The sequence below is a fragment of the Sceloporus undulatus genome, chromosome 6 (assembly GCF_019175285.1).
Source record: "Sceloporus undulatus isolate JIND9_A2432 ecotype Alabama chromosome 6, SceUnd_v1.1, whole genome shotgun sequence".
NCBI lineage: Eukaryota > Metazoa > Chordata > Lepidosauria > Squamata > Phrynosomatidae > Sceloporus > Sceloporus undulatus.
Genome location: NC_056527.1, coordinates 53,801,561 through 53,815,563, shown reverse-complemented (window position 1 = coordinate 53,815,563; position 14,003 = coordinate 53,801,561). Strand labels below are relative to the sequence as shown.

The 14,003-nt window shown below is 41.5% G+C and overlaps 1 protein-coding gene across 1 annotated transcript in view; it reads right to left on the bottom strand.

Annotated features, from left to right (window-relative positions):
- Positions 1-14,003, bottom strand: part of LOC121935668 (collagen alpha-6(VI) chain-like) — a 60,613-nt gene that overhangs the window by 11,668 nt on the left and 34,942 nt on the right. The window contains exons 24-30 of the mRNA XM_042477441.1: positions 12,077-12,139; positions 11,508-11,558; positions 9,200-9,235; positions 6,401-6,463; positions 4,781-4,843; positions 3,483-3,518; positions 3,348-3,384 (exon numbers count right to left, since the gene is read on the bottom strand). Of these exons, the coding sequence (XP_042333375.1) occupies positions 3,348-3,384; positions 3,483-3,518; positions 4,781-4,843; positions 6,401-6,463; positions 9,200-9,235; positions 11,508-11,558; positions 12,077-12,139 (349 nt within the window). The remainder of the gene's footprint in view (positions 1-3,347; positions 3,385-3,482; positions 3,519-4,780; positions 4,844-6,400; positions 6,464-9,199; positions 9,236-11,507; positions 11,559-12,076; positions 12,140-14,003) is intronic.

Sequence of the window (14,003 nt, the reverse complement as noted above, 5' to 3'; positions counted from 1 at the left end):
ATATATCACCAAGATTAATTATTGTGAATTAGTTGTTTGGATTAAGTCTCTTGTCATTGTAAACCACCAGCACCACCCCTGCAAACTGTTAAATGGGCAAGACTGAATTCTGGTAGACATGACACCTTAGAGCTAACAGACTGAAATGGCTCCCTGTTCAAGGAGTCAACTAGCTATTTGACAGGACAGAGTTTTCACTGAACAATCAAAGAATACCCCAAAGTGAAGTCGAAGGCTTTCATGGCCAGCATCCATTGTTGTTGTTGTTGTTGTTGTTGTTATGTATATTTCAGGCTCTGTGGCTATGTTCTAGAAGAGTTTATTCCTGACGTTTCGCCAGCATCTGTGGCTGGCATCTTCAGAGAATGCTGACCTAGAAAAGTGTGTGTGTGTGTGTGTGTGTGTGTAATGTGTGACCCTGGATAAGGAGGAGTGATTCCCATATTAATCTATGTATTGTTCTGTTGTTGATGGCAAGGCCTCAGGGTAGGAGGATATGCAAAAGAGGATTAGTGTCTGCTAATTGCTGATCATTATCTGTTGGGAAAGCCCCTGACCCTGGGTGAGTTCTCATTTGCATTTGCTAAGTCCTCATTTTGCTGTTTTGCAGGACTGCTAGCCAAACTTTGTTTACTTTAAGGGTTTCTTCTTTCCTGTTGAAGTTGACCAAGTGTTTGTGGATTTCAATGGCTTCCCTGTCCATTCTGACCTGATAGCTGTTGGCATGGTTCAGAATTTCGATGTTTTCAAAGAGCATTTTGTGCCCATGGTGGTTTATAATATGTTCTGGTACTGATAATTTTTCTGGCTGACTCAGATCAGAATGCAAAATGAGGACTCAGCAAATGCAAATGAAAATCACACAGGGTCAGGATCTTTACCAGTATATCCTCCCACCCTGAGGCCCTGCCACCACCAACAGAAACATCAGAAATAAACTCATCTAGAACATGGCCACAGAGCCCGAAAAACCCACAAAAAAACAATACCACAAAGCTCTGGAGTCCAATCACCTTGTGAGGTCCACTGCCCAATACACCAACAAAAGCCCAACTATAAACAGAGAGCAATAAACCATGAAAAGCAGATACAGGCTGGCATACTGTTAGTGGTGTGTGCAGACATAAGCCAAACTTACACATGTAGATGTATTTTTTGTTGTTGCTGCTATATTTTCCTTCCTCCCCTTTGCAAGCCCAAGCCCCCCTCGAATTACCATACAGTAACTGCAGCTCTGCGCCAAAGCCATTCTCTGCCTGGAGCAGGGAGGACTGGAGAAGCATCTGTCTAGCTATGTCCTGCAACCAGGAGCAAAATGAGTACACCATCCACTAAGACAGGGGTCGGCAACCTCCGGCCCGCGGGCCGGATCTGGCCCGCGGAGGCCTTTCTGCCGGCCCCCGCGCAGTCCTGCCGCCGATTGCCGCCGATTGCCGCCGTTTCCACGCCGCTCTGGCCGCCATTTTATTTTTCAAAATGGCGGCTGAAGTCTCGCGCGAACTTTCCCAGGACGGGAAAGGTCGCGCAAGACTTCGCCGCCATTTTGAAAAGCAAAATGGCGGCGGCGGAGGAGGAAGAGGAGGCCGGCTCCGCGCGGCCCTCTCCGGCTCCCCGCGGGGCTCTGCGGGGCCATCCCCGGCTCCCCGCGGGGCTCCGCGCGGCCCTCCCCGCCTCCCCGCGGGGCTCCGCGGGCCATCCCCGCCTTCCCGCGGGGCTCCTCGGGCTCTCCCCGCCTCCCCGCGGGGCTCCGCGCGGCCCTCCCAGCCTCCCCGCGGGGCTCCGCGCGGCCTTCCCCGCCTCCCCGCGGGGCCCCGCGCGGCCCCGTGCGGCCCTCCCCGCAGGGAAGAGCAGGAGGAGGAAGAGGGGGCAGCAGGAGGAGGAAGAGAGAGGAAGAGAAGGTGGTGAGTGGCCAGAGGCCAGATGGGTTTTTTTGTTTTATTTTGCATTATTTTTAATTGCTAACAAGTGTCCCTGGCTTGACAATGATAGTGTGATGATGATGATGATGATGATGATGATGACGACAATGATGATATAAGCCAGCTTGAGAGGCATGGAGGCACTGTTTCTGAAGCCAAGAGAGTGTGGCCTTGCAAAGTGTGTTTTGTGTGCTTTTAATGCTAACAAGTCTCCCTTGCTTTGACAATGATAGTGTGATGATGATGATGATGATGATGATGATGATGATGATGATGATGCAGCTTGAGAAGCATGCAACTACTGTTTCAGAAGCTGAGAGAGTGTGACTTGCAAAGTGTGTTTTGTGTGCTTTTAATGCTAACAAGTCTCCCTTGCTTTGACAATGATAGTGTGATGATGATGATGATGCAGCTTGAGAAGCATGCAACTACTGTTTCAGAAGCTGAGAGAGTGTGACCTTGCAAAGTGTGTTTTGTGTGCTTTTAATGCTAACAAGTCTCCCTTGCTTTGACAATGATAGTGTGGTGGTGATAATGATGATGATGATGATGATGATGATGATGATGATGATGATGATGATGATGATGATGACAATGATAATGATATGAGTCAACTTGAGAGGCATGCACGCACTGTTTCTGAAGCCAAGAGAGTGTGACTTTCCAAAGTGCCTTTTCTGTGTGTTTTTGGTTCTTTAATGGCGATATTGATATCAGAAAGCCTCTGAGGCAAGGCCAATGTAAATTGCTGTGATTTTTACAAACCCATGCGCAGTGAAGAAAAACCAAAGTCCCTTAACCAAGTACACATTTCTGAGAAGTACACTTGGTCCAAGAACGGTGAAACCACCTTGACATGTTCAATATGCATAGCCATGTTAAACCATGCTAAGTGTTAAACCCAAGGGGTTTGATTATGGAATAAGCCTCTGAAATATGCAAGAGGCCATGTTAAGTAAAGCCATGTGAAATGCACAACTGTGTTGTTGTGTGTGTTTTGGAATGCAGATTGGGGGTGTTTGTCCAGAAAGGCACCGAGGAGGAGAGGGTGGGCACACGCCTCCTCCTCCTTGCAGGGCTTTGGTAGAGGCTCCGCCCCGGAGAGTGGCTCCGCCCCGGAGGGTGGAAGCTCCGCCCCCAGCATGCAGCCACGCCCTGGAGGGTGGAAGCTCCACCCCCCCTGGCTTCGGCCCCCCGACTTGTCGGGGGGACACCAACCCGGCCCCCGGCTCCAAAAGGTTGCCTACCCCTGCACTAAGACTTCCAGACCCTAGTGGATGATATAATCATTTCACAACTGGCTACGGGAATATGAGGAGCACTGCAGTGGCTCTACAGTATGTCTAACCGGGGAATGGTCAGTTGTAGTAGCCATAGACACGCATTCATGCACACACAGGCCTATAACTGGTAAGTATAATTACTTACAGCTGTGCTCCTGAATGTAGGCAATGAGCTCACAAGGCTACAGGATAAAACAAGGAAAGAAGGGACCACGTGTTATCGCAGAAATATTTTACATGATATTTTGGGTTACATAAGGTTTGTGCAGTAAATACATACTGAAAAGGAAGCAACACCCTTGGCGCCTTTAATACCCTGAAACGAAAGAAGAAAAAGAACAGATTATATTTGCAGACATTCCAAAGAACCTGCTAACATGCATAGCCACAGATGCTAAGGAATGGAAAAGGGGAGCCAGATGTAGTAGAGTATAAGTGTTTAGCATAGCAATTTAGTCTGTTTGTTTCTTAGAATTATGAAGTGATGGAAATTCATATAATTTACGAGGTGGTTATAAACTGGATGTTTTAAATTCAACCAGTTTTGAAACTATTCAGCTGTGTAACAGATAGGCTATTTACTGGCATTAGTAATTTTTTTTATTAACACCAGACTAAGAGGGCTTCTGGAGCTTTCACCACTGCATCAACAAGAGATGTTAATGAGAATCCAATGTGTATCTTTCATATGCAATAAAAATACAAGGAATAACTAGGAGCAACTAATCCTTATTCCTTACAAGGAAATGGTTCTTATTCCTTACTTATGAACACTCCTCCATAATACATTACAATTTCAAAGCATAGTGATATGCAGGGGCCCCAGAACTTTGTTACAATAGTGGGCTCAACATTGGTAGATGAGTTGTTACTAATTTTGCCTACATGTAGATACTTCTATTTTCACTGAGATGCTATTAAATATTAAGACTCTTACAAGTGCAGTGTGTACTTAGAGATGCCCTCCATGTCTTCACAGTAGCTTACTCCTAAGTAAAGATGCGTAGCACAGGCTGCAGACAGTCTTTATTATTTCTGGGAAGATTCAGTGACAATAGCTCTTTCATATTTCTTAGTGCTTGCTCATTTAGTATACTTCTGCTTAATAATTCCTAAATGGGAGTCTTGGTGGTCCAATTTTGCTAGATCACTTCAGGGTGGTCAGCCCCCCAATTCGTTTTAGGGGGGCTCCAACCCTTCACCACCCTGGTTCCAGCATCCACAGTAAAATACCTTGGAAGCATCACACCAAAGTGCCAAAAGTTTGTGCATAAAAGTCCACAGATCTTTCATAAACCGTATTGCTGTCACATTACAGTTATCATACAGAGCCAAAGGTTTTCCTATAGGCAAGGGATCAGATTCTAGTTGGAAAATATTATATAAAACAAATGTGCAAACCTAAGAGAAAGCCATGCTGCAGCATGGCCCAGTATCCATGGGAAGAGAATATGCGCATTAGTTGTGATGTCATGGAAATGACAAATGATGCCAAAATTACTATTGCTTATCTTTTACAGTGACTGAGATTTACATGCCAATAAAGTAGTATGCTGGATAAGTGACAGATTAATTTACCCTGTGTCCAGGAGGGCCACGATCCCCTGGTGTCCCCTTCTGACCAGTAGCACCAGCAGGACCCTAAAATAAAGGACAAGGAGGGGCTTTGTAAAAACATCTAGGAGAGCCAATATGTCATCAGTTATGATACTAACTGAATGGTTGAAAACTTCTCTTAATCTTTCATTCTTTGTGCTTAACATGTGTGTAATTAATTTTATGCACTCAAGAGGAATTTGGTCTTCTTTCTGATCCCCCACATCCACTCCCTTTTATTTGTATGAGAAAGCACTTTAAATTCCAAAAGATATTTTTTAAAAGTTTTTGACATATCACTGTTAAAAGGAAAGGCATCAGAAATGTTACTTAAACATGGAGATCCTTAAGTAGATCTAAATCAGCATCTTGCCCTAAATTTGGTGATTTAAAAGATTTCTGTGATATCCTTTAGCAGAGCTTTCCTTAACATCATTTTAGCTGATCCACTAAATGAAGCCCCCCCCCCAAAAAAAAACCCAGCTTATATCTAAACATATACTTGCACATATATTATCCTTCAGTAGAGGATCTTCTCAAGAGTATTGCCAGCAGGAGAAAGATACTATGAATTTTAAAAGGAAGATTTTTCTTTGTGGCAGCATCCCAGTTTAGGAATACCCTTCCTAAGGGACCCACCCTGCATTTTTCCCGGAAACCAAATTTAAATGCTTCATTCTGCCCGTACACTTTGAAGTAACAGTTTGAGATTTCTTTATTCTGTGTGTGTGTGTGTGTGTGTGTGTGTATGCGCGCGTGCAAGTAAACAAAGCAAACAAATAAATAGTCCATGCTAATATTTAAACGTTTAGTATAAAGAAGTAATCTTGGTTGAAATCAGACAAAATAATTTATACTGCCAAATTTAAAAATCCAATTAGTCTATTTTTAAATTAAGCTCTGGGGAACAGTAGCATTATTGAGGAGGGAGGGGTGCAGGATGTGTGGACTGCACCGGGTGACACCCCAGAAGGGGGTGACATCCCAGAAGAGGCAGTTTGACACCTGGTTGCTTCCCTGCCCTCTCTGCGCGACTGCTCCTCCGCTCTCTCCTGAGCAGAGCAGCTGCTCCCTGGGGCCACACAGTGTCATGTTCAGCTGCACTATTGTATGTCCAGCCGCACATGCATGCTCCTGCATGCTCCGAAAGTCCACTGGAAGTCCCACCCCCTGGAAGTCCCACCCCTGATAAGTGACACTAACCCTAGGGATGCCACTGCTGGGAGACAACATCCTGACTCCTAAAAAATACAATTTGAAGAACTGGTCTATTAAATAATCTATTTCTTGTATGTAACCAAGTACCAGACCAAAGTGGAAGCAACCTTCCATCAGCTCCAGATTTTGAAAAAACATTTTTTTATCCTACAGTTGCCAGAATCCTCCAGCCAATGAAGGATTTGTAGTAAAAAAAAAAAAAAAAGGCCAATTTTCCATGTTTTGCTGCTAGGATAGTCATCTGTTTCAGCCTATCTTTAAATAATCAGAGTTGAACCTTCTCAGAACTGGAAAAGTGTCAAGGAAAAACGACAAGCCACCTGAGTTGTTATTTTAAAAAACTGAACTGAATTTATATCAACAGAGTATGAAGTTTTCACTTGCCATTCGTCCGTGGATCCCTTTTGGCCCATGTTCTCCTGGAATTCCGGTGTTACCAACATTGCCCTAAGTTGAATATATATATTTTAAAAAACCAGAGAGTTTAAAAACAATGAATCAAACTGTTGGTGTGTGTGATGGTCAACAACAAAAAAGTGGCTAATAGTATAATATATGGCAAATGCATTAAATAAATAGAAATAGCATAGCAGGATTGACCAGCAGTACACCAACTCTATAGTTTTAAAAAGGAGAAGGTGGATCCAGGACTTTAGAATCTTTAAAAGAACCATTACTTTGCACCAAGTTTCAAAGAAAACTGGGGTCCAATACAGCTGTTTCAGAGTGGATACCAAGAGGGGGTGAAGACAAAACTAGAAGAGTTTTGGGTAAACTATTATTACTCTACTGCAGTCTCTGGCATTCATTATATACTGACCTTAAACTAATGAAGGAACATGCAATGCTGGCATCCCATTCACCAGAGGTGGCAAAACACATCTCTGCATCTAAATTCCATCTAGAAGACTGCATGCTGTGAATAGGCACTGCAGTCCATTCATAATATACAACAGCTTTTCAGAAGAATGCCATCAACAAAAGCTGACTCAGAAAAGAGTCCAACAGACTCATACTACTGAAATGCATGTGCCAAGGTCCAATTGAATCCAGAAGGCTTCTGAGATTTCTTAGATTGACACAAATATTCAGTTATTCTAAACTTTTAAATTTTTTTACAGCTTGCATGAACATTTGCACACATTTTTGCTTGCATTTTGTCTTCATATATGTAATTCACTGCAATTTTACCTCAAATATTTATATATTTTCAAAATGCAAAGCATTTTGAATGTTATGGTCACCAATAGGCACATTTTTGCATGTATTTTCCACAATATGCAAATTTTGTAATGCAGCTTTATTAGCAGGAAACGCCATTGCAAAAACAAAACAAAACATTAAACTGTGAATTTTACAGGATTACTGAGCTTCAGTTCATGTACTGGTTGAAATTCTTCCTCCTTACCTTTCATTGTTTGAATGGCAAATGCTGCAGAGGGAGTCATTTGCCATCCCAAAAGGAGGGAAAGATAAACAATTCTATCAAAACTTTGCATTGATGCATAAGGTGAGAGAGGGGGATGGATCAAAAGCAGCAATATATCACTGCTCTACTGTCTTTCAATATTTCTTGGTCCATTCACCTATCCTTAGTGCAAGTTTTGCCTGGTCACCTTTTTGGAAACAGGTTGTAATTTTGCTTCTCCCTTGAGCCTTTTAGGAGGAAAGGTGTTTTGAATCCCTCATACTTATTTGGCATGGTCCTGTGGAAAAATTGACTTTGGGTGGTGATTTAAAATAAGATATTGACTTGAATACACTTTAAGTAGACTGTGTTAAAAGTTATTTCTTTATTTATCTTTATTCATCCTCACTGTGACCAGTCAACATGACACAAGGCCAAACTCCTGATTCAAGTGCAGACCGTCTTCAGGAAAGAAGGCCAATTCTGCACCAAATCTGCCCTATCTCTACCTAAAACAGATTTTGCTCCAAATTTTGCAGGAAAATCGGGAGCACTCTGTAGTGATGCTGGCTAGCCACACTGTATCACCTGGCACTGGCACCACTGGGGCAAGTCACTCACTCTGAGGTCACAATGAGGAACCCAGTCATGTGAATGATGCTGGGCACCTCATTTCTGGCCTCAGAGGGAACAACTCGCACCAACAATAGTGGCACTGGGCAATACAGAGGGATACATGTGTAGACATCCACCTGGCAGCACTACGTAGTATGGAGTTAACAGAAGGAATCTGGGTCAGCAAGGGGCCAGAATACTCTAGGAGCAGCCCCAAATAGTGTGGCTGGTGTAGGCCCCCATGTCAATAATCAATGAGCCCGCACAGGCACCTTTTTGTTAAAGGGAATTCTCTGGCCTTCCTCATTGGTCATGGTACCCAGGGATAGGAAAGGGTGCAATCTTTGGCACTTGGGTTGATTGGTGTTCTCCTTGAGGGCATCAGGCTTGAGGGAGGGTCAACATGCTGAGGCTTCCTGGAAACAAACAAGCCAGGAACAAACTTGCTTTTCAAGTCAGATGCCTTGCCTTTGACATGCTGGTGAAAAGGTAAGATTACACCAACTTCAGCATATGCTGTGTTTAACAGCTCTGTTGCAGAATTAAATATTTATTAAACTGATCCTTAGTTTGCCCATACATTTTGTGTATCTGTCACTGGGGCGGGGGAAGTAATAGAATACAGAGATGAATCAAATGATTTTCTTCATCATCCCTGCATAGAAAAGAGAGAGGTTAAAAAAAAGGAGTGGGGATGTATGGTCACCAGGAAAGGGTTTTTTTTTTAATGAGAGATAATTTCCTTGTTAAAAAAGATAATTAATTGGCTTCTCCAACTGGCTCCTCATTAAAGATAGAAATAAAAGTGCACAGCACTGAGTAGAACAAAGAGAGTGCACATCTAGTGCATTGCAGACTGATAGTAGCATAGGCCATAGATCTGGACAGGAAAACTCTGTCACCCAGCAATAATATCTGTACAATTTAACAATGTCAGGACTGTAGTACACCATTATTCCCCAGACAGGTTCTTGATGTACTTTCTTAATTAACAGGCTGCAAAACAGCTACTTCTTCAACACCAACAGACCATTCAACGGCTGTCAAACAGCATTTCCACTATTTCGCAGATACAGTTATCAGATTATTTTTAAAAATACAGAAAATAATAGTGTAGGGATACAGCTTCTCATATTTTAGCTTCTTAGAAAGTACATTACCTTCTGTCCTACAGCTCCAGGAAATCCCTTTTGGCCCTATAATTCACAAAAAAGATAAAAAACAAGTTTTAGTCATGATCATGTGGTGATGTTTTTAGGACAGAATTTCCATAAAGGTATAGCAGCAAATATTCCACTCAAGCATGCTAGTTTTTTCTCCTTCCAACATCAGTTCACTCAAATGTTTCTTCCAATTGGGCCTAGCTGAGCTTTTGTTGATTTGTTGTTGTGTGCCCTCAATCTTTTATTTTCCTGTTTCATCTTCCTCCTCCATCCTCACTGTCTAGAATTTGAGTAGCATCCATCTAATCCTTTACAGAGTACTTTGACCCAGCTGTGAACTTTTCCAGGAGTTTATCGCATGCATTTTCCAGCCCGATCTGTGTACTGGACAGGATTGGGCTGGAATGGGGAAAAACGGGTTTTATTGCATGCAAAATTGCTGCTAAGCTGCCTTCTGACCATGATCCATCCGCAAGCAGTGCTCTGGTGGCCAATTTCGGTAAAACGGAAAGCTTCTATAGTACCAAAATTGACTGCCAGAGCGCTGCTTGGGGACAGGTGATGGTCAGACAGCAGCACAGCAGCAATTTTGTGTGCAATAAAACCCATTTTTCCCCGTTCCAGCCCAATCCCGTCAGTGACGGATTGAGCTGGAAAATGTGTGTGATAAACTCCCCAGGCAGTTCATTTATTTCCTAAGTTTTCAGGGACTATTTTCTTCATCATTACCTACTTAGTGCCTCAGGTTTTAGTCAGTTGATGTGGGTCACATGAACAGATATAAAGGTTCAACTGATCCAGGATGACTTCTTAGTTCAGTACCAGAACTAGCAAAAAGGAAAGCCTTTTTGACCCCACAATCCTCAAATAAATGTTTGGTAAGACCCTAACATAAGACTTTCTTAGTGGTTGCTCCCAAGATGCTGGTACACTCCTTGTCCTTCTGTGGACAAGCAGATTTTTAATCAGACAGGCCTCTGGTAATTGATTGATCTCTGAGGAAGGAACTTTGAAGAGATGGATTATCTACTTTACTGATACACTCTTGAATCACTTTTAATTCACCTGTGTTTTAACATTATGATTTGATTAGTTTTTCAACAATACTATAACAATTTGTCTTTCTATTTGTATTTCTTTAGATAGTGTTCTTGGGAGCCACCTTGAGTTCCAGTTTTGGGAAAAACCAGTTGGAGGGCAAGAATAAAATAAACAAACAAATATTGATTCATTGTATGGTACCATGCATAACATTCAGTACGTGGTGTGGGTGTTTTTAATGGCACAAGACAAAATCAAAACACACAGGTCCACTGAAATAACAAATTTGCGTGAGTAATAACCTCATGACTCCATCACCACTGGCTTATATCATCTCTGCACACACTGGCAGGAATCCTGTTAGTTACATGCATATGCATTCAGTGCATTTTATATGTCCTTTTATTTTTTTGGAAAAGGTGCAGAGAGCTATTCTCTTAATCTCACAAGCCAGCCAAGAACCTCCTACTGCCTGACAGTTGTCAAGCTCCAGTGGGAAGAAGAGAGAGGGGCTTGGCAATTCAGAACATGAAGATTCCAATTACAGTACTTTGTTCTCCTAGGGAAGGAAAGGGCTATTTAAGAGTGCACCTTCATTTCTCCCCATGCAATTGAACTGAAACACCAGATGCTTGTCCATGGCCTGAATTTCCTCCCCTGTCCCCTCCCTTTCCCACTGCTAAGCATCAGAGACCTCTCCTGAGGTTTGGCAAGTACCAGAAAATGGGAGGATGTGGAACTGTCCATGCAGAGCTATGGACAAATGTGCCTTCAAATTCACTGGCAGGAGAGAGCTGGTGACATCATCTTGCAGTGTTCACTTATCAGCAGAAAGTCCCCTATCACTCCAGATGTCTGACTGGCTTTTAAGGTGGGTTTCATGGTCTTTTGTGGTCCTGGCAAGTGTGCCACAATTGCAGATAAGAACAGAAAACAGTTTATTGTTGTTGTGTGTCTTCAAGTAATTTCCAAATTATGGCGACCCATGGGGTTTTCTTGGCATGTTTCTTTAGCGAGGTTTGCCATTGCCATCCTTTGAGACAGAGAGAATGTGACTTGCTCAGGGTCACCCAGTGGGTTTACATGGCCAAGCTGGGATTCAAACCTTGGTCTCCAGAGTCCTAGTCCAATACTCAAACCACTAACACCGTTACAATGTCCTAAATCTAATTTACAACATACTGATTAAAAGGATACCAGCCCAGGTTTTATGTGCAATTAATGCAGAAGGAATTATTTTACCATTTCTTTTAGATTTACTTACCTTTACACCTTTATTTCCTGTCCCACCATAGCCAACAGAACCATCATCTCCCTGAAAAAAAATTGCATTTATATTAGCATTTCACTTTAATCCCCATCTAATATTTTTGTAGACAGTGTTGTTTGGTGTTAGTACTTAATGGACATAGAATCATAGAGTTGGAAGAGACCGCAAGGGCCATCCAGTCCAACCCCCTGCCATGGAAACCGAATACATGGATGGCAAGAGCAACTAGGTATATTTTTAGCATCCTCTCCTGCCCTTTCCATTTCATTGCATTCTACCAGACAAATTACAAAAAGTGTTTCTTTCACAGAGAAAGATGGGTGTGGCACACTCAGATGGACTTCTTAGCTTTCATAGCCTTTAGGTTCCTTGAATCAAATGTCCCTCATAAAAGGAAAACATCACAAGATATTTCTGCTTCTCATTTCCTATCTGTTTTCAGTTTTATTTAGAATCTTATGAAAAGCAGGTCAGCCAGTCCTTCCCTCTAGATAAATTTCTTGTACTACAGAAATGTTAACAGGATCAAGACTGGAATGTAAACAAGACGATAAAATACAAACCCTCATCCCATAAGATCCAGGTAGTCCTTTCTCTCCTTTCAACCCAGGATCACCAGGCTCTCCCTGTTAAATTAAAATAACATTGGCACTCTGCTTTAGAGTTAAATCTACTGCCTATGTAAGTAAAAACAGATATCACCTGAGATCACTACTACAGCAAGTAGCTTAAACAAAAACAAATAGAGGTGACTGACAGTGAGCATAGTAAGAAATCATGCCTGTGAAATAAAATAAAAGGTTGATTGTCAAAAGCAATCAGATTTTTTCCTACAAACAATTGCCTTTGGACAGAAACAGGCTCTGGCATTCACCTGAGTCCTGTTAAAACACTGGAGCTCAGCAGAAAAGATTATGTGAGTGGCCTAAGGCTCAATGGGATGAGAAAAGAGAGGCCTCAGGTTTTTATACTATACAGAATATATATATATATATATATATATATATATATATATATATATATATATTCTTTTAAAACATCACATCTTACCAAATTTTCACTTTAACCATATGATACTTTGTACATATAAATACATTTAGGCTGTGTGTATGATATTGTAATTTAAAGGTATGATTTCAATTTTGCTAGCTGTTTACACCGCAGCTATTGCAATTACATTCAGTGATATACGATAATTATGATTTATGAGTAACGTTAGTACAAAAACCTTACTAAGCATTCTGTATGGTGTGGTATGGGAGGAGATCAATGAGAGGGTGACACTATGAGTTACCGCATTGGGGGATGCCAATCCTAGTGACTCCAATGAAGAAAAGACCTTTTACTCAGACTCGGAGGAAAGACAGATCTAAACTCATTCCATAGACATATCTGGAAAATTGTTTTCTGAAGATGACAAGATGGACTTTATTGAAGGCTATGGCCTAAAGCTGGGTTGGCATGCATATATCTGTTATGGAACAAATAAGGATATTAAGCAATTTAAACAACACTATATTAGAAACTCTCTACTATTTACTTGGAATAAGTACAAAAAAGTGTTATATAGAGGATTACCAAAATGGACTTCACCGCAGGAGGCATTCCACAAGAAAGAAAGCAAAGCAACGATCAATTGGCTGAGATATGAGAACTTAGTAACGAGAGTTGAAGGGTTAGAGGTTTTAAAAACTGAAGAGGATATATTAAAATTAGACCCCCACCTTACGTGAATAAAATTTTGGCAAATTAGAGAAGAATGGAAGAGAGATAAAGAGGTATTAGACAAAGAAGATGCACAGCCTGAATTTGATAAGATTATTAGAGGTAGTAGAATTAAATTAATCAAAAAAATTTATATATTTCTTTTAAGTATTGAGATGTGGGATGAAACAGTGAAAACTAACATGGTAAGATGGGCACAGAATTTTCAAAGAGATATACCTATGTCTAGTTGGGAAAATGTATGGAAAAGAAACCTACGCTTTACTACCTGTAACAATTTAAAAGAAAACTACTATAAGTTATTTTATAGGTGGTACTTGTCCCCAACTAGACTTGCTAGAACAGCCAAACACGGAAACCCCATTTGCTGGAAATGTGGTGAAAAAGGAGGTTCCTTTTATCACTTATGGTGGATGTGTAAGGGTGCTCAAAAATTTTGGAAGCAGATTCATAGACAGATAGTTGGTACTTTAAGGAAGAACATACCTTTGAGCCCAGAATTATTTTTGCTAAATATAACAGATGGTATCCAGGATAACTTGATACAAGATGAGCAGAGCGTTTTACTATACTGTATATGATTACTTCCGCGCGGTTGAAATGGGCTCAGCATTGGAAATCTAACAAGATTCCAACAGTAAGAGAATGGTCGTTAAAGCTGAATGAGTTGGCCATTTTAGATATGATTTCTATGTCTAAAAACAATAGAACCCAGCAACATTACGAAGAAAAATGGGATAAGGTTTCAGTATTATGGGAAAATCA